The sequence below is a fragment of the Sciurus carolinensis genome, chromosome 10, assembly GCF_902686445.1.
Source record: "Sciurus carolinensis chromosome 10, mSciCar1.2, whole genome shotgun sequence".
Lineage (NCBI taxonomy): Eukaryota > Metazoa > Chordata > Mammalia > Rodentia > Sciuridae > Sciurus > Sciurus carolinensis.
The window spans coordinates 86,895,037-86,919,172 of NC_062222.1; the positions used below are offsets into that span (position 1 = coordinate 86,895,037).

At 34.3% G+C, this 24,136-nt stretch overlaps 1 protein-coding gene across 7 annotated transcripts in view; it reads right to left on the reverse strand.

Moving 5' to 3' along the window:
- Stap1 (signal transducing adaptor family member 1) overlaps positions 1-24,136 on the reverse strand; it is a 55,873-nt gene that overhangs the window by 13,408 nt on the left and 18,329 nt on the right. For 6 of the 7 annotated variants that reach the window (XM_047565979.1, XM_047565978.1, XM_047565977.1 and 3 more), the window contains 6 exons: positions 21,804-21,917; positions 19,751-19,807; positions 16,623-16,795; positions 15,084-15,212; positions 9,470-9,539; positions 6,935-7,031 (listed from right to left, as the gene is read on the reverse strand). In XM_047565979.1, coding sequence (XP_047421935.1) covers positions 6,935-7,031; positions 9,470-9,539; positions 15,084-15,212; positions 16,623-16,795; positions 19,751-19,807; positions 21,804-21,917 — 640 coding nt within the window. The remainder of the gene's footprint in view (positions 1-6,934; positions 7,032-9,469; positions 9,540-15,083; positions 15,213-16,622; positions 16,796-19,750; positions 19,808-21,803; positions 21,918-24,136) is intronic. The other variant, XM_047565981.1, reaches the window with a different exon arrangement.

Below are 24,136 nucleotides of genomic sequence, written 5' to 3' on the forward strand. Positions count from 1 at the left end.
GGGGTGGGGGGGAAGGGAAAAAATAATGAATCAAACATCATTGCCCTATGTAAACGTATGATTACACAAATGGTATGCCTTGACTCCATATACAAATAGAGAAACAACATGTATCCCATTTAAATAAATTAAAAAAAATGAAATTGGGAATAAACAATACACAAGATCAATAAAGATTTGGTTGTTCAAACCAAAAGAAAGAGAAGACCCAAATCAACAAAATTAGAGACAAAAAAGAGATGTCACAATTTTAAAATCCAAAGGATTATGAAAAACTATTTTTGAAAATTTATTGTCTAATAAGCTGGAAAACCTAGAAGACATTCGCAAATTTCTACACACATAAAACCTGCCCAAATTGAAACAGGAAGACATAAAAAACTTAAACAGACCATGATCAAGCAATGAAGTTGAAACAGAAATTAAAAGCCTTCCAACAAAATTTTCTTTGTTGCCTAGGATTGGAAGGATTCTCAGCTGAGTTCTATCAGACCTTTAAAGAAAAACTAAGACCAGTCTTTCTCAAATTATTCCATGAAATTGAAAGGGACGGAACACTTCCAAATCATTCTCTGAAGCCATATAAACCTAATACCAAAAACAGACAAAGAATGAAAATGATAGACCAATATCCATGTTGACAAATTGTGTTAAAAAACACATCAAGATGATATTAAGCCATGATCAATTGTGTTTCATTCCAAGGATGCAAAATTGGTTCAACAAATGTAAATCAATAAATGTAACTCGCCACATAAATAAAATAAAGGACAAAAGACATATGATTATTTCAATAGATGCAGGAAAGGCATCTAAATTCAGGAATAAGACAAGAATGTCCACTCTCATCACTTCTATTCAATAGAGTTCTCAAAACTCTATCCAGAGGGCTGGGCTTGTGGCTCAGTGGTAGAGTGCTTACCTACCATGTGGGAGGCACTGGATATTGGATGCTCAGCACCACATATAAATAAATGAATAAAGTAAAGGTCCATGAACATCTAAAAAAAATTTTAAAAACTCTATCCAGAGCAATCGGGCAAGAAAAGGAGATTCAAGGGATAGAAATCGGAAAATGTCAAATTATTTGTTTGCTGATGATATGATCCTTTATCTAGAAGATCCAAAAATTCTCCACCAGAAGACTTCTAGAACTGATAAATGAATTCAGCAAAGTAGCAGGAAACAAGATGACCATTCATGAATCAATAGCTTTCCTATACTCTAATCATTATTCTGCTGAGAAGGAAATCAGGAAAAGCATTCCATTCAAAATAACCTCAAAAAAAAAAATCCTTGGGAATTAATCTAATAAAGAAGGTGAAAGATCTCCACAATGAAAATTATAGAATGCTGAAGAAAAAAAATTGAGGAAAACCTTAGAAGATGAAAAGTTCTCCCATGTTCTTGGATAGATTGAGTTACTATTGTCAAAATGGCCATACTACCAAAAGCAACATATAGATTCATTGCAGTCCCCATCAAAATATCTTCTTAAATTCAAGTGGAAGAATAAGAAACCCAGAATAGTGAAAGCAATCCTGAGCAAGAAGAGAAATACAGGGGGCATCACAATACCTAATCTCAAATTATACTGCAGAACTATATAAGCAAAAACAGCATGGTATTGGCATCAAAAAAGACATGAAGTCCAATGGAATAGAATGGAATACACAGGACAAACCCATATACTTACAGTTATCTGCTACTTGATGAAGGTGCCAAGAATGTATGTTGGAGAAAGGCAGCCTATTTAGCAAATAGTGCTGGGAAAACTAGATATCCATATGTAGAAGAATGAAACTAGATCCCTCTCACCTTACACAAGGTCAGATCAAAGTGGATCAAATACTTGGAATCTTACCAGAAACTTTGCAACTGCTAGAAGAAAACAGGGTCAACATTCCATCACATTGGTTCAATAACTTCTTCATTAACAAGACCCCCAAAGCATAAGAAACAAAACCAAGAATCAATAAGTGGTGTGCCATCAAGTTAAAAAAACTTCTGCACAGTAAAGAAAATGATTAAGAGTATGAAGAGTGAACGTACAGAGTGGGAGAAAAATCTTTTCCAGCTACTCCTCTGATAGGGGATTAATATCCAGAATATATAAAGAACTCAAAAAGCTTACCACCAAAAAACAAATAAGTGAATCAAAAAATGGGCATAAGAGCTAAACAGACATTTCTCAAAAGAAGTAACAGACAACAAATACATGGAAAAAATGTTCAATACTTCTAGCAATCAGGAAAATGCAACTCAAAACTACACTAAGATTTGGTCTCACTCCAGTCAGAATGGCAATTATTAAGATTACAAATAATAAATTCTGGCAAGAATGTGGGGGAAAATGTGCATACACACATTGTTGGTTTGACTGCAAATTAGTACAACCACTCTGAAAGGCCATATGGAGATACCTCAAAAACTTAGGAATGGAGGCCAGGCATGTTGGCACACACCTATAAACACAGTGACTCAGGAGGCTAAGACAGAAGGATCACAAGTTCAAGCCCAGCCTTAGCAAATTAGCAAGGCTCTAAGCAACTTAGCAAGGCCCCGTCTCAAAATAAAAAGTAAAAATGGAGGGTGTAGCTCAGTGGTGAAGTGCTCCCGGGTTAAACTCTCACACACCCCCCCCCAAAATTAAAAAATAATATTAGGAATGAAACCACCATGTGGCCCAGTTATTCCACTTCTTGGTATTTATCCAAAATAACTAAAGTCAGCATGTTATAGCAATAAGGCCACATCAGGGTTTATAGCAGCATAATCAACAGTAGCCAAGTTATGAAATCAGCCCAGATGCCCATTAATAGATGAATGGATTAATAAAATGTGGTGGATATACACAACAGAGTTTTACTCAGTCATAAATAAAAATGAAATTATGACATTTTCCACTAAATGGATAAAAATGGAGAAATCATACCAGACCCAGAAATCAAGGGTCAATGTCTTCTTTCATATGCAGAAGCTAGAGGAAAATAAGATTTAAAAAGAGATGGGTTGGGGAATCAGATATCATACAGATATAGGGAAGATCAGTAGAGTAGAAAGAGATAGGGAAGGGGAAGGATGGGAGAGAAGAGGAAACGCAGAATGAATTTAATAAAATCATGCTATGTATATTTATAAATATACCACAGGGAATTCTGCCTTTATGTATATGTAGAAAGAACCAATAAAAATAAACTAGTGAAAGGAAGATCAGTAGAGTAAGGGGGAGGAAATAGGAGAGGGAATGTGGCAGGAAAACAGGAATTGAAATGGATTACATTAAATTCCATGCATGTATGATTTTGTCAAAATGAACCCAACTACTATGTATGATTATAACAATGCTCTAATTAAAAACAAATGATATCTATATGATTTAAAAAAAACACATAATGCCTCCCAGCAAAACAGTAATTATAAAGGGAACTTCCTCACTCAAAAAAAAGGGCATTTTTTAAAACATCTTAAAAAAAAATCTTTAGTATCATACATAGTAGTGAAAAATGGAATGCTTTTCTTCTAAAACTGGAAGCAAGGAAAAAATGTCCCATCTCACCATTAACATTCAGAATTGCTCTGGACACCCCACCCAGTGTTGTGAGACAAGTAAAATAAATGCATATGGATTGGAAAAAAATATGAACTAAGTTATCTATTTACAGATACCATGACATCTACATAGAAAATTCCAAAATTCTACCAAAAAAATAAAAATCCTTTAGAAACTAATAAGTGAGGTTTTCAAAGTCTTAGAGTATCCAACTCCATATATTTCTATATACTAATGATGCACAGTTGGAATTACAAAGTTTTTCTAAAGTAATTAAAATAAAACCAAAAAATTAAAAGTTATAAATCTAACAAAATATGTGCAGGATCAATATCCTTGAAAACTACTAAGCTCTATGAAAGAAAAACAACCCAAAATGAACCTAACAGAATGCATTTCTCAATTGGAAGACTCAAGATGTCAATTCTCCCTAAACTGGAGTATGACTCAACAAAATCCAGTAAGAATGCCAGGAGAATTGTTGTGTAGATAGCAGCATGGCATTCTAAATCTTGTACCAATGGCATAGAAATTAGACTCGTTCAAATAATCTTGAAAATGAAGAACAAAATAATATTCCTGATTTGAAGAATCATAAAGTTATACTAATAAAGACTGTGTGATATTGGTGAAAGGGTAAGAACATATACCAATGAAAATTGATCCACATAAATATGGTCAATAATTATTTTAGAATGATGAGTTGGGGTGTAGATCAGTGGCATAGCACATGCTTCACCAGTTCCAGGCCCAATTGCAATAACCAGCACAATTCAAAAAAAAAAAAGAGGCAATGCAATAAAGGATGGTCTCCTTTTAGATACAACAAATCTAAATGCAGATGAAATGAAACTTGACTTACCCTTCCCACTTTAAATGAATATTCAAATGGATCATAGACCCAAGTACAAGACATAAAATTATAACAGATCCAAAAGAAAATAGGAAAAAATATTTTGTGATCTTAGATTAGAAGAGTTCTCAGATACAACATACCAAAAGTGTATGGGAACTAAACTAAAAATTTGTTGCTCGTCAAAGTTTAAAACTGCCAAAAACAATGTGAAATAAAAACACACAGACTGAGAAAACATTTACAAATGAAATATCTGACAAAGGACTTGTATTCATGTTATGTATAGTGCTCTCAAAACTTAAGTCTAAGAGAACAAACCAGTAAAAATATGGGCAAAGGATTTAATCAGATTACTGATCAAATAAGGCATATGAATGGCAGCATATAAAAAGAATCTCAACATCGTTATTGAACAGTAGTTAAAACTACCAAGAGATTCATGCATACTTATTAGAATGTGTGAGTGTATGTGTGTTGACACCAAGTTCTGGCAAAAATGTAGGATCTGAAACTGTCCAGTTGATTGCATCAATGCCAAAAACAGGACCACTGCTGAAAACAGTTTGGCAGTTTCTCATAAATGTAGACATACATTTATCACATAACCCAATAATCTCAATTTTATATATTTTACCCAAAGAAGATGAAGACACATATTCACACAAATAATAGTTTTTGTTTATATAGTTTAATAATTGCCAAAAACTGGAAATAACCCAATCCATACTGTGAAATATTATTCAGTAATTAAAAAGAATGTGTTAATACTACACATACTTGTATGAATCTCAAGATCATGATGACTGAAGGAAACCAGTATCAAATAATTCCATATTGTGATTCCAAGTATATGATATTCTGGAAAAACCAAAACTATAGATATGGAAAGCAGATCAAGTATTGTTGCTGGTGAGAAAGGCTGGCTATAGAGCAAGAACAGGAGGATATTTTTGAGGTGATGTAACTTTATCTTGCTTATGGGGGTAGTTGTTGAAATTATAGGACTGTACACCAAAAGAACAAATTTTGTTGTATGCAAATTTTAAGAATAAGGGTTTTTTGGTTTAAAAGGAAGAACAGAAAAGTAGAACCTATACATTAGACACATCACACAGAGAAGTAGTAATTCAGTTCACACTCCCTATACTAAAAGTTCCAAGAGGATCATACTTTATCCCCAGCATTAAGAATTTGTAGCCCAGGGATTGAGGGTTGGTGGGGGTGGATCTCATGAAAACAGAAAGGAGATCAGTAGAGTAGAGGTTGGAGACCAGGGAGAGGGAGGAGGAGAAGAAAGAAAGAGGAGGTACTGGGGGATGAAACAGACCAAATTATGTTATATGCATGTGTGAATACATAACAAGAAGGCCCACTATTATGAATAATCATAAAGCAATAAAAACTCTGAGATAAATAAATAGTAGTCCAAGAAAATGAAGCTATCATTCTCTCCTTGCTGCTCTGAGATCTCATGTGAGAGTTACTTTATTCCAGTTTCTTTATTCTTTCCTGATGACCTGGAGTAACTTGATTATTTGGATGATCTAGTCTAGTTCTCTGCCTCCATCATTACAGCCTGGACTATCATCTTTAAAGATCACAGACCAGATGAATAGAGGTCAAGCCATCCCTCGCTGACAGTAGGTGTGACCAAGGCTCACTGGGACAATCCAGCCCCACTCAAGCCACTGGTTACTTCAAGTCATTTGAGTGATGTCAGGTGAAAGTAAAAGAACTGCCCAACTGAATCAAATCCAAGTTTCTGACCCATAGAATTATGATAAAATGCTTGTTGAAAACAACCATCATATTTTGGGGACAGCTTGTTACACAGTGTTTGATAACTGATACAGTATCATCCATGCAGCAGGCAAGTTATATTGGATTTTTCCATCCTTTCCCAATGTCATGGGTATGTGAACTGTGCTGCTGCACTGGGTCCCATGCTGGGTTTAATGGGGTCTTCTATCATTCTTTTGACTTCTTAACTTATGTACAGGGGGTCCACGAATTCTGTAGCTTCTCCTAACTACAATTTTTATCTGTAGTTCCTCACCACCTACTCATTGTTTATTATCATCTGACTTCTGCCTTTATAATGGAATAAAAATTCTTAGTGCTGCCTAATGACCAATTCTCATATTCTCTTCTTAATCTTTATCCATTTTATCCTGTCTAAAATATCTGACATTATTGATAGACCATTCCTTTACTTGTTTGGTTTCTGTCACTCTATATGATTATGTTTTTCTCTTATCTCTGAAAGGGTTTAATAAAGGCAAGAATGATGGAATAGTCACAATTTATGCCTCAAGATTTTTTATTCCCCGAAATGAATCTATATTTCTTTGACAAGATTATATTGGTACTCCCTTATCTTCACAGACTCAGTGAAAAAATAATTGCCAATTGGATTAATTTAAAAGCTAAACTACACTTCCCACCTGACTGGTGTTACAAATCATATCAGAGATTTTTGGTTTCCTTGTGATTTCCTTAATATGGCAACAAAGTGAAGAACATACCAAGGTTGTCCTCTATTGAATATATAAATGGTCTTAAATTTCCTCGAGTCTCCTTCACGAAATAATCAATGACACTGAAAAGGTTTGGGAGTGTTACCTGTATAAAGAGAAAGTGAGAGAAGGTTCAGAATCACCCAAGTAAAGAATAAGAAACGGCTCAACTGTAATTTGATGAAGATTCCTGTGTATTTCCTGACTCCCAGAAACTCATGTCAGTAACTTACTTCAATAGCTTACTGACTGACCACAGTTTTCCTTTCCCCTGTGTCTTATTTCTTCTTTCTGATGAGCGTGTTTCAGTTCTCTGTTGAGGAACTTCCCCTTACCTAATGAATTCAGACTGGTGGACAATAATTAGCTACCTTGCTGTCCCTCCATAAGACATAAGAATCACTGAAAATTAGGTCAGAAAGTACTCCCTTCTTGAAATTTGAACTTGAGTAGAGGAAGCTAGCAACTTTCTAATAAGATGGTTATTAGTATAAGTAACTAATTCCTAGTCTCTGAGGATTTTCTTGCCTTCAGAATGTTTATTACAACAACATTCTATATTCTTATAATGAATTCACTTTTACCTAAGTTAGGCAGAGTTAGTTTTCTCTACCTTAAACCAAAGAATACTTAAAGTCAGAGAATTTAAGCATTTTAATATCTCTCTGTGACAGGATAATTTACTGATCTAGAAGTAACTGAAATCTCTCTTTACCCCCAACCAAAATTTTTATACAAGTGAAATCTATTTATATGTGACTATCCCAGGTAACCTTGAAGAGGAAAAGAATTCATAAAAATGCAACTTGGTTGAGTGGTAGGGTTGGAGAGAGTAAAAGGTGAAAGCAGACTTCAGGCTGTTACTTTTCCTCCCACTGTGTACTGTGGAGACTAATGACAGAAATGAACCCAGTCCACCAGGTACAAAGATGTAACTGATACATGTAGATATATCAGTTACATCTTTGTACTTCCCTGACCATTACTTGTAGTCACTTGGTTCTTTGGATGATCCTTTAGCAACAAGTTCTCTGCCTCCTTCATTAGAACTTTGTTTTAAAAGCCCAGTAGGCATGGATCTGAGACATGAGCTCTGGAGCATTTCTGGTGAAGATATCAGCAAGTTGTAGGAGTCAGCAGCTGCCTTGCTCTGTAAGGGTTATGGATGAAGTATAATAAATTCAATTACCTATCCTTTTTCTATTTGATCAACATGATGGATCTGGAGAGACAAAGAAACTCTTTAAGATCCACCAATTCCACTTAAATACTATTCAGACATCTTTCCTGACCCATCCATCTTTCCATTTCTAAAACCACAGAGCTATATTCCTTTTCATTAGCATCCTAGAACATAGGATATGCCACCACATTTTCATCAATTGAGACCAGTGTAAATACATTTTCTCACCTATATGATAGGCACAGTATATACACCAGGCTAATAAAAAAGATGAAATTGTACATTTAAGTTACTTAGCTCTCTGCCCAACATGTAGTTAAGATGTTGTATCTTTAGCCACATGATAAGACAGCTAGGATGGGAGAGGAGTTAAAGACAAGGAAGAAACCTTTTCTTCACTGGTATGCTGCTATTAAGAGAGGATTTCTGAAATTTTCCATTGCAAGTTTTAGAAGACTAGTGTAATGATTAATTCGAAGTGTCAACTAATCAAGTTGACATTAAGAGATGCCAATGATTAAGAGGCTTCTGGGTGTGTCAGCGAGGCCATGTCTAAGAATGCTTGGAGTGTGGGATAGTGAACTGACCCTCCCTAAGCATGGGCAGCACTGTCCAATAAGATGGAATAAAATTTGGAAGAACAAGGAATCAGATGCAGATGCAAGCTTAGCTCTTCTTGAATGGGTTCTTGATTACTGCTTTGATTATCTGAGGATATCAGACATTTGCTTCTTCACTCTTCCAAAGTGGACTCTGCCAGTGATCTCCAGGTAGTTTCCAGAAGTCTTTGTCTCAGACTATGGTAGCACTCTTGATCCTTCTTGTTCTGGGGCTTCTACCTCTTGGACTGCACAGTTGCTGGTTCTTCCAGCTCTCCAGCTCTCCAGCTACAGATGGTCATTGTGGACTATCCAGCTTCTGGTCATGTAAGCAAATCTAATATATCCCCTTTTTATAATCATACTTCTTGTTGATTCTGTTCCTCTAGAGAACCCTGACTAATACAACTAGTCATTAGCAGATTTCTTCCTATAAGCACATGTTAATAATTGAATGCAAAATAGATGTTTAATAAAAATATTTTCTCTCCCTGAAACTACTATGTTGATAAAGATTTGCAGAGAAAATAAGTGGAGTTTTTAGAAGAAGATTATCTTCTACTCTGCCTCCACCACCTGTCTTGCATCTCACTTCTCATCCTGGATATCTGCCACCTGCAGGGTTCCTTAACTTGCCTGTTTTTGCCAGTACTATGTCCCTAAGGAAAAAACAAATCTGCTTTTCCACTTGAATATTCTATAAAGATAGGTTTGGGAGAAATCAGGAAAAAGTTCACCAGTAACAAAGAAACATCTACTTACAGGTTTTTCCAGTTCAATAGTGTAGTTTTTTCCTATGCTCATCACTTTGTAGTGCTTGATTCTTGGCATGCTAAAATGAAACAAATGGTTACTCTTCATTTGATTATATGACTGAACCAATGCAAACTCAAGTGAATATAAAATATGACCTATCTACTAAACCTATGTGCCCTTGACTATAGTTGGTGGGAATAAACATCCCTGGTGGGTTGTTTGTTTTTTTAAACTGATTTACTGCATCTCTTTTGGGAGGCGATGTACAAGAAACTCAGGAAATCCATCTCACTGAGTAAGTGAATGAGAAAGAATAAAATAAAAAGAATGAGAAAGTAAATGAGAAAGAATAAAAGGAAGAAAGAATTCAAGAACTAAATATCATTCAGGTAGAAATAATTTTAAATGTCAGTAAACCACAAAGTAGACATTATAAAATCTTATGTAGATTTATACAAATCTCTTTATTAAAGGAGCAAATTATTGAAAGCAGATTGCTTTCTCCTCTGCTTCATCACTAATCTAACCAGACAGCCCTCCATAACTCTTATTCCTCCTAATTTGCATACCACCTGGATATCTGCTACCTCCAAAGCGGTCTTTGAGAAAGGAAATGCATAGTAAATGAATCCTAATACTTTCCTTTTCTATTGTCAAATAAAAATCTAAATTACTATCCCCCTAAATTCATGGCATGTTATTGATTATGAACTGCTTAAGAACAAAATACACATTCTATTCATCATTGTATTACAGAATTGGGCACACAATAAATATTTATGAAACTGAATTTTTAAAAGTTTAGAAGCTCATATCCTGCTGCTATTTAGAACTAAGCAAATTTATACAGAGAGTAGAAGTCAGTGTCCATGCCAGTTAGTTTTGAATAATAATAGCATGTTCGTCTTGAATTCCTTTGGTTCATATGGCAAGAGTGTTTAGGACCAAAACTTTTTCTAATGTTCAAAAGTCAACAGCATTTATTATGATGTCATTTGTTTAAATGACAAACTAATTCAACATTTGTCTTATGTTCAGAAGCTGTTTAAAGCAAATTGTTCATCAGATTAATCTGGTCTGCATGGACTTTTCACTTTTTTTTAATTACTTTATCCATTTCTATTTCATACTTCTCTAGAACTGAAGTATGAAGAAGACTTCTAATCAGGGGACTCTCTCCTAATACATCATTAAATCCAAATCTCCTCTCAACTAACTACCAAACTGAAAAACAACTAATAAATTAATTCCAATGTACTACTTTCATAACATGGAATAAAATCTAACCAACCTTTTCCCTTCCTAAAATGAAGTATTCCTTAATGCTGACACTTCAGGAATCTGTTACAGACTGATCAAAGAAACATTTTTGGATAGAAAATCTTACGGGGGCTGGGGTTGTGGCTCTGTGGTTGAGCACTTGCCTAGCACGTGTGAGCCACTGGGTTCGATCCTTAGCACCACATAGAAAAATAAATAAACAAAATAGAGTTATAAAAAATATATGTATTTTTAAAAAGAATATCTTATGTGCACCTTCTAGGGTGATTAACTCTGACTTTATCTTTACCCCTATCATGAAAAAATCTTCATAATCTGTTACTTTTGAAAACTCTCAATTTCAGTTAGAATTCTTGAGCTCTATAAAATAAGTGATTGCTATTCCTTGGAAGATTTATAGAAAACTTCTTTCAAATTCTGGTTCTATCACATACACTCTGTAAGCCTTCCTTTTTCATCTATAAGATGGAAATGGTGATGCTTTACCTTGCAGGACTGTTGCGGGTTAATGTTTGCAAAGCTTTTAGCACAGTGTCTGACACATTTAAGTACTCAGTAAATTGAAACTATTTTTTACAACATTTTAAATGTTTTGTTTTAACTTGGGAGTTTCTGTGTGTGTGTCCATCTCTTCATTTGTAAAACATGGAAAAACTATCCTGCCTGAATGTTTTTCTTAAATCTGTTTTTTGTTCCCCTGGTGCTGGGAATCACACCGAGGGCCTTGTATGCTAGGCAAGCACTCTAACACTGAGCTCCATCCCCAGCCATGTCTCAATATTTTTATTGTGCCTGAAGGAAGTTTTTGCCATCACTCAACACAGGACCCACAAATGGTATTATGTAAGGAGAGGACACTGATCGTTGTTAGTAATAGCCATAATATTATCACCATTCGTGGCAAAGCTGTGAGAGGAAAAGTGACAGCAGGCGCTTTTGGAAATTCTGATAAATAAAACTAGACTCTGAAGCAAAAATAAGGTGGAAAAGTTTCATTAAAGTCATTTAGGCTTTGACTCATTTTAAACTTGGTTTTCTTTCATATATTGTTTTGTTTTGTTTTCCACAGGAATAAAGATGGGAAAAAAAGTCAAGATCAATAAAATTTGCTGTTTAAAGGTTTCCTGATTATAACTTAAAAAATGAAGCAACTAGTCTTCTTTAAAAAGAAATGTGTAGCATTAAATGTGGTAATAAGTACTCAGTCCTAGTTTCTGTTCTCAAATTTAGCCAAAAAAGAAAAAATGAACTTTGGCTAAATATGTTTTACTGCTTGCTTAGCAAATGGCTTTTCAAAGTGTTTATAATACAAACATGGCACCTAGCTGTAACAATTCCAAGAACATGAAGTTTGTTGCAAGAATAGCATTGCGTCTTATGAATTCATTTGCCACGGGGCTGGGTAGAGATAGATGGTATTCTCCACCAAAAGAGGAGTCACCTGGTATTTTGGCTTTGAGTGACTTTTGTTTATTCCTGAGAATGGTCTTCCCTCCCACTGCTGATCTGTTAACAGATGGAAAACATTTTACTTTCAAGTACTGCTTTGTAAACCCACTTGTCCTTTCCAGCTCATGTTTTACCCGACACACTCTTCTAACTTGCATGACTGAACATTTCTCCTATAATCTGCCTGTAAGAGAAAGAATTGGTTTGTGGGAAACACAGGTGCTCCATAATAGTCTAGATTTCCGTCAGATTCTTTAAGCTAAAATTCACATATTCTCTATAATTGCTATCCTTAAAAATTAAGTAACCTGTTAAATAGAAAATACTAAAATCGAGCATTCTAAAAGGTCTGTTTGATACATTAGAGAACACAGGTAATGATCCTAAACATAATGCATCTATTTGGCTCACAAGAGAAATTTATGTGTCAAGGGTTAAAGCCATTTCTATGTATAAAATATCCTCCAAAGTCTAAATAAGCACATACTAAAATAAATAATGCATTAGTAAGACCATTCTGCCTCAATGCTGGATTTCTAAATATGAACTGGGTGTGGGAGTTAGTTTTATCCAATCTTGTATAAGTTTTTATGACCATCAGCTGATTTCAAAGTAGGACCAAGTTTACTAAAATTAGAATTATGTAACTTAATATGAACTTCTTTGCAAATTATTTCTTATGATTTTAAAATATAGCTTAAATACAATACAAATGTAAGTAAAACTGTGATGTTAAGTTCATATCCTAAGTGTACAAACACCATTGGATCATAACTGGAAAACAGTGTTGTTTCTCATAGGTCTAATATATGCAAAATGCATTACAAAGGTTGGATGTAGACTACCTTAAAATATTCTATTGTGCCGAAAAATATATATTTTAAAAATGGGTAAAAAACAATTAGACCAAGAAAGAATACATGAGGGAAAAAACTACTGTCTTTTGTGACCTAATTTTGCTTTTAAGCCCTTAGATTATGTTTCTTTTAGAAAAGAAAATCTATGTAAATTTAATTCAGTTTTATATCCTCTTATTTTTTTAAAGTGGAAGGTAACAGTTAAAGACATTCTATACTTTTTGAGATACTCAATTTCCTAAACCCTGTAAAAGGTCAACCTCCTTGACCCAGGAGATATAAATCAGAAAAGTCTACTTTTCTCTCAGGAGTTCTAAGCTCACTGATATTTAACAACAGTCTTACCTTTTTTTTTTTTTGGTTCAAGATAGTCAATTAAGTTATAAATCAAATATATTGAACTAAAATATCTATAATATTCTACTATATTTCATTGGAGTTGAAAATCCAATGTTAATGTTTAGCTTATTGTTATTACATAGGCTTGTTATTACAGCCTATGTTATCAGCTAACAAATATTAACTTATAGTAAACAAAAAACAGGGAAGTCCCAAAAAGTTCGACAGGTATTCCTTGTGGAAAAATACAGATGCAGAGGTACATACACTCTCCTCCAACAGAACCAGGATCTGATTTGCCATCTAACATTCTCACCATCTATTCAGTGTGTATGACAAGTATAAAGAAAAGTTTCTATTTATATGGAGTAACAGGCAAGTGAATAAAGCTTCTTGGATGATGGTTCATATTAGCAATGTGGTCATAATATCATAAGTTTAATTTCTTCCTGAAAGTTATTATTTAATTTTTACTGCCTTATTATTCACTCTCAGTATTTTCATATTCAATCTATTTAGAATTACATTTTGGATAGACTGACAGATTTATTGGTAAATATATTATAGTAAATAATTTAATGGAGTATTATTGCCATGAAGACTAGTAAATTCAAGAATTAAAGTTCTATTTATGCTTTTATATGAAATAATAATTTATTAAATATTTTCATGTAGAACAAAAGTTTCTATATTTTAATTATGTTATCAGTTATGATGGTGTTAACTAAGTCAGAGTCCCTAATAAAATGCAAGTTTTCACAGATTCTGAAAGTTGAAGTGGCCCTTAAAAGATGAAGCATCCTAACTAAATAGAAAATTAAACTTTTGCATTTATGTGTCACAGACTTCATCAAAGTTAAGTCATTTTATCAAAAAGAATTCTTAACCTCCTCAAGATGCTCCTAAGGAGCCCTTTCTGTAGATAAGGCATATTATATTAAGAGTCCACTACTCTCCTGTGATTCAGAATGAATTTTTTGTCCTAGTAACGACTCCCTGGCCCCACCTCTGAAATCTTATACCCTATCATTTTTCTCCTTGCTCTCTCTATCAAATATATATGGTCCCTCTGTTTCTTGAACAAGTCAAGCATTCTTCTGCCCCCAAGCAAATGCACTTGCTACCTGAAACATTCTGGCCCCAGACATTGTCCTAGTTTGTTCTCTCATTTCCTTTATGTCTCTGCTTAAATGTCAGTGAATCAAGTAGGTCTTCCGTGACTGCTCTCTATTAAATCTATAGCAACACAAAGGTTTTCTGTATATATCACCACTGAGAACTCCCATCTTTCTCATTCCATTCTATCTTACTCCACAGACCTTAACACCATGTATATGATATTTTAAGTTGTATATTTATGTATAGTCTTATAGTAAACCAGGGTTGGGGTTTGTTTGTTTGTTTGTTTGTTTGTTTGTTGTTTTTTCACTTCTGTACCCTTGGTGCTCAGAGAATTACTTTGCACATAGTAGTGGCTCAATAAATATTTGTTGGGTTGAAAGAATGAATACAACTATGTTATTTGTTGAGTTTAAAGAATATATTTTATATTATATTCCCTCCCTATTCTTATGTTTATATTTTTGGCCCCAACAAAACACGTAGCAGGTACTGATCTGAATTTATATGACTTTGCTTTCTAAAGTGGTGTCACGCTTTTAACAATTCTTCACATTTTAAAAAATTCAACATACTCTATCTCCTGCCGGATAGTGATGGAGTAGTTTCCACTGTCACTACCAGGTCTCAGGATCATATTCCCCAGGGAAGGATTCTTCTCCAGCATCTCAGTTGCTTCTTTCCGGGAAACTGTATAAAAGCATCTACAGGGGTAAGATAGAAACAGACTTTGTTTTTCATTGATGGATGCCAATAGTTAAAAATAATGCTATCAAAATACCTTTGAGAGCTTTAGTTATTAAATTTTCTTAAAATTTCTATTATATATTATGTAACAGTTACATAATTATAACTATCTGTTATTACAAGTATGTGCCACTCTGAGTAGACTAATGCCAAGGCCCTCATTCCCTCATTCTTCTAAAGCCTCTTTTTTAGTATAGCTGATCAGTATATACTGACCACTGCCATTTGAAAATCTAAGACAACAGTTAACAATATATTCTCAGTTTCAGTTGACAAACAAGATCTTGGCTAAATATCTGATGGTGGATTCCTTTCAGGGTCACAATACATTTCTAAATGCTTCTCTTACCTGATGTCTGCTTTAAATCACTGATGTTAAGGTTATTTCTGAACTCACTGCTTTTGATGTAATATCTTTATATGACACTGGTGGTATTTTTATGCACAAATAAAAAACAAAGTACTTCCCATTCTATAATGTATATTGTAATCAGTGAAATACATAGTCAAATTCATTGAAAAAAAATCAGGCAGGATAGGCAATATACCAAAAATGGTAATGGCAAATATCTCTGAATAGTGGGACAGGAATGATTTTAATTTTTTCTTTATTTATCCGTAATAAACACATTACTTGTTTAATTGAGCAAGAAAGAAAAAGAGGTCTGTGTGACTTTTAACGTGTTAGTCTATCAGTTGTTTTTGGTTTCAGGTAAAAGTAGTGGTTGGCAGGTTTCAGTGATTGTAGTATATATAGACAACATATCAGAATCTGATGTCGAAGATGGTACCAGGACAGGTTTCATTGACAAGAATGCCAAGATTCTAGAAGGAAAGTGATCACAACCTTTTCAACAATACAGAAGAGAAATGGAGGATAATGTTCAGTTCAGCATGTTCTGTGCCCTTTCATTTTCCCAACAATACAATACATACTTTGTAAAGGGCTTTCATCAGTACAAGCTCAATGACTACTCACTGATTGGTCAACTGAATACATTCCAAGTATTGAAAATTCTTTAGTATAATTTATGATAGAAGACAAGTCAATTATAGAGTTGTATGTTGAAAAATGCCTTTTCCTTCCTCCTTCATAGGAAATTTTATTTAGGTCTGAGCTCCGGAAAGAATAGCTGTTCAGTCTAAAGGTGTGGGTAGAAGGGGATTTCCTATGTGGTAAGAAGTTTGGTTCAAATCTGCATTATGTTGATCATAACATAGAAGAGGAAATGTGACAGGTACTCAAAAATAGAGAGCTTATCTCCAAGAGTTTTTATTGTCCCTGGTTTAATAAGGCTGTAGCTCTACTTGATAATTAGATATTAGTCTTAAGTGAATGAATAAACTGGGGTTCATTGTGTACTTACACTGGCATAGGGTTCTGTACATCCACATAATCTTCAATTGGTTCCTTCTCTTTTTCCACAGGTGTAATTGATAGCTGCTGTATCTCAATCCTTCTATTCTTTTCTCTTTCTAGGACTTCGTGCAGTCTAATAACTTGCCCAGGTAAAAGAGACACGTGATGTGGAACTGATAGCTGAAACCAATTAAAACAATAGGCAGACTTGAAAGACAGTTAAATAACATATTAATTTAGTAGAGATTATCCTGTTATGGTCCTAAGGAGCTGTAGTTACCTGACAGAGAAGAATGGGTAGAATCATAGAGAGAAGATCTTGATCTAGGGTGAATGTCTTAGCACTGCCCCTAAACCAACTAGAACCTATGCTGCGTGACACCTGTCTTCCAATAAGTCAACCTTATGACTGGTCCCAAAGTAAACTACATCTACCTTGTAGTAAAAGCTAATTTAAGTAACAACCTCTCAATTTTCATCCTGAGCTCACTAGTACATCAATGCAGGAAAGTTCAAGAGCAACTGCAAGGTGCCTCATTCTCTCACAAATTAGAATATGTTTCATCTTATTATGCAACATAATAAGAACAGCAATCAGAGGTCTGTATTCTGGTGTGTTTCTGTGTGTATAGGTTTTGTTGTTATATTTTCTAGAGATATATTTTGGACTGAGTCGCCTGCATATGTCCTCCTAAAGTGTATTGATACCTCCAATTTATTACCTCATTATGACCAGTTATGTTCTCTTGGGGGATATAGTCCAAATAGAAGAATGTTTTACTATATGTAATGCTTCCTAGTCCATATGGAGAACAGCCATATCAGATTATAATCTTTATTACCAGAGGGGAATGCATACTTTTCCAGTAGTATACAAGATAGTCCACATGAATGTGGGAAGAAAACAGCAGAACTGCACTTTCTATACTGTTTTGTTGCTTTATGTTATTGTTTGTCTATTATGTACATCTGTAAATATGAAATTTAAGTAAAAATTTACCAGTAGAGATACACAATCAAAAACATTTAAAGATCATTCCCCTAGGTAACTAAGCTACTTAATAACCAGCAAAGCTATTTATTTATATACCAAACTAGAAAAAACAAAATTAGGATTATTAAAAACTAATAAAACAGTTACTCCTTAAATTTTAAATGTTATTTAAATTTTTTTTCCTTTCAGCTACTTCTTACTATTATTCTGAAGCATCATACACACAACAATGTTATAAGACAGGTATTTTTTTCCCCACTTTACAAGTGAAAAAACAAAAACAAAAACAATTCTCTGAAAGATTAAATAACTAGTCCAGGGTCAAATGGTTAAGAAGCTGTGAAACCTGGACTTCAACTTGTGTTTATTTATTTGATTCAAAAGCCATGTCTAACCTAAACTCTTCAACCATAGTCTGTGTTTCTCACACTTTTCTACTACAATTCTAACAACATAAGTATGACTATCCACACATGGTGATTTGGGACCACAGCCCAAAACATTTATAGAGTACAAAGATTGAGAGAACTTGTCTTCTCTAAAATTCACATGAGTTTTATTTTATATTCTATAATATACCTCTATGTTTTAATAGAAAAACATTTTTTTATTCTTACCTCAATGGGTAAGTATAATTAGTGTACTGGAAGATGCGCCAAGTTTTATCTGGTGTTCTTAGTGTTCTCCCGGAGGCCTCCTCTCATATCCTTGGGATACTTGCACCCCAGTATCAGAACCACAATGGTGCACAATGATACCTTTTCATTGTTAGGAAGAACTTGACATAGGCAATGCCATTTTGAAACATATCCTCCATCTTAGAAGAGTCACCTCAAGGTCACTCTGATTCAGCCAGACCTAAACCCCAGACAATACTCCATCATCATGTAAAGAAGAAAGGATATTCTTCTCTGGGACTGGAGTTCTAAAAACACCTGGTTCTACAAGGAACAGTGACCCCCTCAAAGAATAGAGATGTCGGCCACAAGAACCCTCCCTTGACAACACCCTAGCACATGCGTAAATGCAAAATTCCCTCATGCTCCTATATCTACCCCAAGTGGAAGATAGATCTCAGTCTGAAATGGGCCCCACTCTGCGAATTGGTCCTAAATAAACCTGTATTACTGTTGAACCTCCTATTTCCTTCATTCAGTTCTTCCCTTACATCCATGACAGAGGGAGAAAGTACAATTCCCCCAAGAGTTCCTTCCCCATGCCCACAAGTTGACATGTCCATTACATCTTAAACTGGTCTACTTTTCTAGCATCTCATGACTTCCTTACATGGCAGATGAACCTCCAAACTCTACCACTTACTGGCTGAGATAAAGAACCAGCATCCAACATCTAGGTAAAGTGCAGTGCTTATTTCATGTAACTCCAAAGGCTTTACTTAGAAACTAGCTTTGGATAGATTCTGTGTTTAACTGACCCTAATAAGCATGGACATTTTTCATAAGCTTTAAAAGTATTATTGAACATGGTGTTTTTGAGGGGTCTGGTTATCAAATTATCTCATGTTTTAAAGTCAGTTGCTATAGTTTCTTTATTCAATATAATGGTAGTTATATTGTTACAACAGCTAACTCTAAGCAGCAGATCTTATTATTTGTCTCTGATAAGAGGCCACCCAATGTAAACAGATAAGCATCCCATCCCTTAAAGATTCATTGAACTAATGTTTAAAGGTGAGTTTTAATTTTGATGATTTCTCTCTTTTGTGTTGTCTGTTATTCATAAAATACATCTCAGTAAATATTTTATAAATGAATAAGAAAGTAATTGGAAATTATTTTAGAGAGTGCTATGTAAGCTACAAATGTTAGAATATACAAGAACCTCTGTGTCAAAAAGATAAGTTGGAAAAAGTAGATTCTCTGACCACCTGTTAGTCACTAGTATACTGACTGGTTTATTTTCTTTGCAACAGTCATCATAATATGAAATGATTCTGTTTGTTTACTTTTATTTTCTTTGTCCCTCTCTATTTGCCTGATAAAAATGTGACTTTGAGGAGCAAGTGCAAGAGTTTTTCAATTGCTATATATTCAGTCACTTTCACTCTACATGGTTCAGAGTAGGTGTTCAGCAAATATGTGCTGAGTAAATGAATCAATCAATAGTAATGACCTTCCCACCTCTGTTACTGTAAGAATGAATCCTCTCCATTCTTCCCCACTTTCTGTATTTTCTGTCTAAAGATGAAGACAAAAACAAAGACAAAGGAAATATATGAGTGACTATGAGCACTAATACTTTTGTTAACTTCAAATAACTTTAGACTTTCATACAATTATATTGTCATACGATACATAATTCATCAAAACAGCAAGACTGAAAAAAGGCATTTCTTCTATCAAAGAGCACATTGTTTAAGAAAACAGTTGTAATTTTCTAAAACACTTAAATTCAGTTGAAAGGTAGAAATAATTCATTTTCATTCATTTTTTAGTACTATTAATGTGTGTTTCTGATGAAATATTTCAATATTGTTTTCTTGTATCAGGAAAAAGAATTATAAACCTTTAATCTCTTTGTTTACTAAACAAGTAAAATTGTACAAATTTATACTTAGCTCAAAAAATCAAATATTAGCAAACATTTCTGCATTATATCAATTAATGCTTACTTTATTACTATTTAGTATTAACCAGTTTAAAGTTTGAGGCAACCAATGTAGAAACTTTGAATTCTTAACTTTAAAACTACTACTATTAGTACTACTACTACTACTAACAGTATCAAGCAACATCTTTGGAGCACTTATAATGGCAGCTACTGTTCTAAGCATGCCACAGGTACTATTTTTGTTTAATATTATTAAGCAAACATAATAGGAGGCCACTGTTTGGACCAGGCTCCTGCACTGAGCCCTAATAGACCAGATTAAAAATCAAAAGGAGTCACTTATGCAACATAATTTCCACATCACTAATCCAAAACTAAGATGTTATATGACTAATAGATAAGGGAGGGGAACAATGTTACAATTTTTAAAAAGTGCTTCAGGTATGCTCCAGTCAGAGGATTATATCTGAGCACACATATTTCTGGGTGAAAAAAACAAAGGCATAGAGAGCTTAACTAACTTGCCTACAATCATACAACTACTACCTAAATCAACCCAAACTGAAATGCAGGCACCCATTATGGTTTGTATATGAGGTGTATCCTGAAAAGTTCATGTGTTAGGCAATGCAGGAATGTTGAGGTAAAATGATTAAATTATGAGAACTATAACCTCATCAGTGTATTAAAATTTAATCTGATGGATTAAATTTTGAATGGACTATAAAATGGTAACTATAGGTAGGTGAGGATGTGAGTAGAGGAAGTGAGTCACTGGCAGTGCCCTGGGGATTATATCATGTCCCTGGCTTCCTGTGCACTCTCCCTTTCTCTGTCTCTGTCTGTCTGTCAGTCTGTCTGTCTCTCTCTCTCTCCCTACTTCCCAGCTTCCATGAGCTGAGCAGCTTCCCTCTACTCTGCCCTTCTACCATGATGGCCCTCACATCAGGCCTAGAGCAATGGAGCCAGTTGACCATGGACTGAAACTCTGAAACTCTAAGCCCAAAATAAACTTTTCCTTCTCTAAGCTGTTCTTGTCAGGTATTTTTTGGTCATGGCAACAAAAAACTGACTAACATAGCACCAGATTCCAATTCTGTGCCCTTAAACACTTTATAATCTAGGAAACTTGCTTAAAATGTAGATTCTGGGTATCAGGTTTATGTGGGGTCTGGCTTTCCTAAATCCAGGTAATTCTTATTATGCTAAGGTTTAAAAAATTGTTTTCAAGGTTAATCATAATCTCTTGGCAGTATCTCCTATCATCTCTTATTTAATTCCAAGTTGTTCTTTTAATGTTTATGTTATTACTATAGTTGTTGGCTGATGATTAGTTAGCTCACTTTGATGATTCAAGAACAACTTTTTAAAAACACCAGGTGGGATCTCTGACTTTGTCAAAGAGTAGAAGTATAAGGTTTCATTGTGTTTGTGTACTAAATAAATGAACATGTTCTTCTAGAATTCGGTTCAGAAAAGTATAGTTCTTGGTAAAGAGCAAGAAATATTAACAAAGTATAAACTTAGCTCCTCTTGTAATTCCTCTTTATTTCATCCACTGGGTGTGTAGAGGTGAATGCTATTATAACCACAACTCTTCACAGATTGTGTCTCCTCACTCACCTTCAGCTGCACTTCCTCTTTTGGCAAAACAAGGGTAAATTTTGCACAGTTCTTTTCAGTTGAATTTTGGTCAGTAAGGCATATAAGATCTATTATGTCTAATTTGTCCACATACTAAAAAGATAAAAGAAAATCTCATTATTTCATGGCTCATACATATTTGTTCTATCTGGAAGAAAAATAATATTTTACTTTCAATTGTTTAGTCTTTTGCATGATACCCTGGTTTTCCTAGCCCCAGAGAGCATGTGGAAGTGCCTTATGTGGTAGTCTGCTGTACCTGAATCATACAGGTATGCAAAATTATTAAGTTTTCATAAATTTTGTAAGGGAGTTGTTGAACCCAGCCACTATTAAAAATTAAATTATATAAAAATAATTTGTAACTTAGTATATTAAAACAAAATTATAATTAAACTCAAAATTTCTAATTTTCTATTCATATTACTACATTTTACATTCTTTATGCTTTTGTGGCTATTTATATCTTTGTTCTGTGTGGTAAACACTGTATATTTTATTCTCAATTCCATGTTCACTGAGGTCACATTGATAGGCTGAAATTAGCCATGGCAGGAGTATTTATACCATGGGAATTGGTAAGCCCCTTACAAATCAGAGCTTGATTGTTTCGGGGGCAGTTTTTACTTTTTATTTTTGGTAAGAGACCACATAGTAAATTCTTAGTATAAAGTCTCTTTTGCATATTCTTCTTGTTTTTTTTTTTCATTTTTTTCTTTGTAACACTTGAAAACAAACAACAAAATTTCATAGCTCAGATTGTATAAAATCAAGGTCAGATTTGGCGGATTTGGTCCAAGGTCCACTGACTTCTGACCACTTTGTGAGGCTTAAGAATGTAAACGAGAAGATGTTAATAACGCAGATGAAACTTCTAAGTTTGTTGTAGCCAAAGCCGTTTTCATTGTAAATGATAAAAAATTGACAAAATATTAACTAATTCTTCAAAGAAGCTGATTCAGTAAAAAGCAAGAAAACCACTCTATGAGAATCAGTTTGCTATAAATGGAAATTACAGTAAAGGGAATTGCGCATTTTTGTTTGCTGTACATTTTTATATCAATAATATTTCTATGTTTATGTACATTTATTCATACATACATTTTTTCCAGAAAGCTAATTTCAACCTTTACCATATACCACTGAGGATCTCATTAAAAAGTTCCTATCTTATCCAAGTGAAACAAAAACATTTATTCAGAGCATCTGGTCTATATGGACTGATCTGCATGCAACAGGACAGCTCTGCCCTCTAGTATTAGAAAAAAACAAAGGGTTTGTTAGTGATTTGTTTGTGTGTGCTTGTTTTTGTTAAATTAGCTTCATTCTTGACTTCTTTCTATCTCCTATTAGTTTTTCTTGGTTATGTGTGATATGATTTGTTTTACTGTATTCTTATAAATGCTATATGTTTTCTGAATCAGGTAGGTCATGGAAATAGGAAAATAAAATTTTTCCAGAGCCATTTCTACATTGATGTGATTGAGAGTAAGTTTGAGTTGGTCTCTTTATGTTCAATGAACAAAGAAGACTTAAAAACAGGAGAAGCTGTAGAAAGAAACAAAGTCAGACTTTAAACAAATAAAATTTTTTCTGATGAACAGTCTAGATCAAGCTCAGTGAGTTTTGCAGCAAAAAAGAGGAAGTAACAAAGGAAGAGGTGGTAGAGTTAGATAGAGTGCTGTGGGCTGATTCATTGATTAGAGGAAAGGAAGTCATATATTTTGTTTTTAATTGTAGTGTCACAAAGAGCCTTAAAAGTCAGCTAACATGGCTGCCACCTGATGCTTGACTCTGCTCCAGGGTCTCCCTCCAGTGGTCCTTCTTCAGCCTCTGGTTGAATATCTTCAATAACAGCTCATGTCTCCTAAGTAGCTCTGCTTATTAGCAAGTTTTTGCTTACTAAGCCACCGTTTTTCTCCAGGTAATTTCCATTCATTGGTCTTTGTTCCTTTTCTCTAGAATAACCCTAAACAAATTCAATGGCTCTTTCACATGACTTCCTGACAGTCTCACAGACATATAAAGACAGTTTTAAATACTGCCCTGCTGTAAGCTAAATAAATACCTACAATTCTCACCTGGTCCATTCCAGTGACTATCTGAGACTATCAACCAAAAAAAACTACCCAAAAGTTCTGCATCTTCTTTTAAATATCAAAATTGGTAAATGAGCAATTCTGCAGCATTTCATTTTAACAGAACTTTCATTACAGAGTAGTTCAGAAGGTTAGCACGTGAGCAAGATCTGTATTGTAACCCTTTTTATTAGCTGTCTGATCTTGTACAATTTCCTAATCTTAAAAGGTCAC